We start from the raw sequence: 4,276 nt of genomic DNA, 5'->3' as shown, positions 1-4,276 counted from the left end.
TTAGGTTAGGTTAGGTTAGGTTAGGTTAGGTTAGGTTAGGTTAGGTTAGGTTGGGTTAGGTTAGGTTAGGTTAGGTTATGATTATAAAACATTTGTAAAATTAGTAACAAAAATTTTAATTAAAGAAAACAAATAACGGGTCAGTGCTATAAATATTTGACTAAACAGAAATGATAATACAATATTCAATTCGCATTCGTTTAAAAAACGTGTTTGGAATTGGTTAAAGATAGAATAGAAAAATGTTATTCAGAAACGAATAATGTAATGCAAATACAAATTGCGAAACGCAAACAATTTACAGTTTAACAGCCGCCGCCGCATGTGCCCACATTAATTAAAAGGAAATTGCAAATGAACGATATTAATATTAAAACTGTTCGATATTATTTGCGAATTATTTTGCTCGCAAATTATTCCACTTCTGCACGTTTATTTTATTCTCATTTAGTTTTTCTCTCTTCTGCGTTCTATTTTTTTTTTCTCTCCTTGTATCGTTAAACTAAGTGCACGAACGAAGAAGCAATTGGAGCTTCACACAGTCTCGACCCAAGAGCAAAGCTATCTTTTTTTCTTCCCATCCAATTCGATGCGATTGTTGAGCCGTTTATTGTAAATATACTGTAATAAAGTTAACAGTACGAAGCCCAAAAACTCTTCCTCTGTTCCGCTACGATTTACAGTTTTCGTAAACCCCACCACAGCCAATTACTAACAAATAGGTGTAATATAGCATAATTTATATTAGCATCTAAAAAAATCCAATTAGAAAATAATTATAATTTGATTGAGTCGAAATGAAACAAACACCTTTTTTTTTACTAATTTAATGAATCCGTACTAATCGAGGAAATAAACCGCACAAAAGGAGATTTGACTGCATAAAACGCTCATTAATGTATAAATAAATAATTTTCTATTTCGAAATGATTAAATAAGTTACGATGGTGGGTAATTATGAAGAAATTATTTCTAAATATTTAACATTTTTTCATGTGGTATGCAATTGTACAGTTGGAATTATGTGCAGTATGCTTCAATTAATAATGTTCGCTAATGCAATGCGCATAATTTCTAGAGCAAAACTGTAAATGATCGTGTTTGCTTTGCAAAAAAAAAACAAAAATCATGCGCGTTTGTTATTCAATTGTATAGTTTGATTTAATTTTATTGCTTTTATAATTGAATTAATTTATACACGATTTCCACATGCAAAAATATTAATAATTTGATATGAATAATGGTAATTTAATTACATTGTATTAAGTTGTAAAATTTAGAGTAAATAAGTTCATTGAGATATAAAGTAAAGCTCTTCTCTTGCGACCTTTGATTGTTCTTTAGGAGCATATATCGCCGAGACTGGGAGAAAATGTATGGTGGATTTAATGGCATTGGCAATCTACATAAATATAAATAATGGAATTGTTTTAGAAAGGCCGTTTTCTGCTCTGTTCTGTACTGAACTGCACCTTTTTCTCTTCTCTCCGTTTCCACGCGTTTTTCCGTTTCAGGATTTTAATGCCAGAAGAACGTTCGTTCTCTCTTTTTTTTTCTCCATTTTGTTACTGTGCTTGCTTGGATAAGTAAATAAATAAATGTATAATGCTAGCATACGTTGAATTCAATCAAAATTCTTGTTGGAATACTGGAGCAAGAACCGTTAATGAGCCACCAGTTTTACCCGTGATATTTTCTCGCTCTCTCTCTCTCTCTCTTTCGTATATCTGTTTATTTATTTGTTATTTTTCTTTCTCTTTCTTCATTTCTAGATTGGCAACGGGTTTTCCGGATGCGCGCACTTGCCTCCTCCACCAGAAGCTGCAGATGCTCAACTGCTGCATCGAGCGGAAGAACGCCCGGGAGGCGATGATCGCGGACAGGGAATTCTCTTCGGCGGAATCATCGGAAAATGAGTGTGATGATGATGAGGAGTTTTTCGATTGTTCCACGGATATGGAGAAGCCGCGTCAATCGGTTGGGAGGCTCGGGAAGTTCGAGGATATGAAACTGCTGCAGACTGGGGAGCAGCTGTATATTCCTATAACGCAGGATCCGGTACCGAAGACCGAAGATCAATTAGAGGAGGACACTGATATTCTTTTGAAGTTGGGTTCGGATGCGGCGGGTTCGGAGCTCAGGGCGCGCATGATGAGCGCTTCGCTGTTGAGCGACATGGAGTCTTTCAAAGCTGCGAATCCTGGTTCTATCCTGGAGGATTTCATCAGGTGGTATTCGCCTAGGGATTGGATCGAGGAGGAGGGTGTGGATGAGTGGGGTCAGAAGAAAGGTAAATTGAGTTCGAGGATGCTGATCTCCGATAACACCTGGGTGGAGATGTGGACGACGGCGAAGGCGGTTCCGGCTAATCGTCAGAAACGTCTGTTCGATGATACGCGCGAAGCCGAAAAAGTTCTTCATTTCTTGGACTCTAGAAGTATCGGGCAGATTGGGGAGCTTCTGGTTCCTGTTCTGGCGCAGGTCGCCATCTGCAGGGTGATGGATGAGTGCGATGTAGTTGATGTAGCGATGAACGATTCCCAAGAAGCTTTGCAGAAGATCACGAAGATCTGCGAGCGCTTGACGCGCGAATCCAAAGTGAATATGCACAAGTATGAAGCGATGTTCTTGGAGCTCGTGGATTTGGAGCTGACTCTCTCTCAGGCTAATTCGTTGCTCTACAAGTTCAATCCGTCAGGCTCAAAAGATAATGATTTGAATGTAATGGTTGGTGATTTGATACGAGGCGTTGAGGTGGAGATCGAAGAAAGGGCGGATTCGCTTGTAGGCGAACGTTTGGTCACTATGTTTTCCGATGCCCAGAAGGCTCTCAATATGATTGTCCACGATCAGGCGCAGGTTCCGAAGAGCACCACTTTCCCTTTGGCTGCGAAGAGGGAATTCGTTTTACGTGTTTCCTCCCATCGTCCAGCGGCATACTCTGCTCGTTGCCCGCAGCTGATGAGGGCCGTTCTCTCTAGAAGTGAATTCCGGCTCTGCGGCGCCTTCACCGAGGATATCGTCTTCTTCTAATTCCACTGAATACATTACATAATCAAATTTTCTTATCAATCTCAATAGGTGCTGGATTATCTATATATCTACTATTAACTCTCTATAATTTATCAATAAACTATAATTACTCCAACAACATTTACCAAAATCATAAGCAATTCATAATCCTTGGCAAATCATGAAGTCGAAAAGTTTTCAAAATCATTATTTCACATCTAAATCATAAAATATTTAAGGTAAGTCGTAACAGGAGCAACTCAAACAAGTAGTAACAAGAATTGTGTCGTTGGCAACTATAAGTCATTAGGTAGAACTGTCATTATTGACAGATGTCACGTTCTTAGTAACTGTATGACATCTGTTATAAGATTCACAAGGTTCGTTGAATCTTATAATCATAATTAACAGATGTTACGACATATTTAGTTTTATTTAGGTCTTAATTTAATTTAAATTAACGTAATTAAGTAATACGCGTTAATTAATGACCAGGAAATTTCAATCAATAATCCGCGTTTATTATTATTGTATGTGGGTAATGAATGTCCTGTGCGAGTAATTAATTAGGGATGAAGGGTTTCGAGGAAGGGAAATGAATACTGAAGACGTCGCGACAAGACGTAATCCATCATGTCTCCACATTAATGACTGGTATCAAATGGGCTGACTTACTGCGAAGACTGTAGTGTAGTAGTAGTAGTAGCTGTGGTTGAATATATCCATCCACGTGAAATTCGAATCGAGCGGGATTATGGAAACGTTCATTGTTTAATAAAAAAAAATATAATATGGAGGGAGGATTTTTTTTTTGTAGAGTGGCATCAATCTTCTTCTGTCGCCTTGGAGACCGGAAATTTGAATGTCAATTAATGGATGAAAAATGATCGAGTATAGAAGAGAGAGAGATAGAGAGAAAGTGGGAATTAGGGTGAATGATAGAGGGAGTGCGAGTGAGAGAGGGGATGCGCCAAAAACAGGGTTGATTCGGTTTCGGTGTTGGGTTTTAGGGTCTTATTAAATCCATATCTCTGCGGAAACGATCGATTCTATTCAATTTTCGCTCGCAATTTCGAGCACTCCGCTGATTTTCCCATCAGTCGAATCAATCAATCAATCACATTTGTTTTTGATGTACAAACAAATGGCAAACGGGACAGGTGCATATTTCAAACAAAACAAACGGCCTTCAGATTTGACGTTTGAAATGTTTGTAGAACACAATTTTTCTTTAAAAAGAAAAACGTTTCATGAAATTCAGAGG

The 4,276-nt window shown here is 38.0% G+C and overlaps 1 protein-coding gene across 1 annotated transcript; it reads left to right on the top strand.

Moving 5' to 3' along the window:
- Positions 1-1,605: 1,605 nt before the first annotated feature.
- LOC108557770 (rab3 GTPase-activating protein catalytic subunit-like) lies at positions 1,606-3,144 on the top strand. Its single transcript, XM_017914424.1, has one exon. The coding sequence runs from the start codon at positions 1,606-1,608 to the stop codon at positions 3,031-3,033; it is 1,428 nt and encodes a 475-aa protein (XP_017769913.1). The 3' UTR covers positions 3,034-3,144.
- Positions 3,145-4,276: the final 1,132 nt, after the last annotated feature.

Source organism: Nicrophorus vespilloides, unplaced genomic scaffold (assembly GCF_001412225.1).
Source record: "Nicrophorus vespilloides isolate i.1.1-1 unplaced genomic scaffold, Nicve_v1.0, whole genome shotgun sequence".
Taxonomy (NCBI): Eukaryota; Metazoa; Arthropoda; class Insecta; order Coleoptera; family Silphidae; genus Nicrophorus; species Nicrophorus vespilloides.
This window is presented reverse-complemented; position numbering and strand designations above follow the sequence as displayed.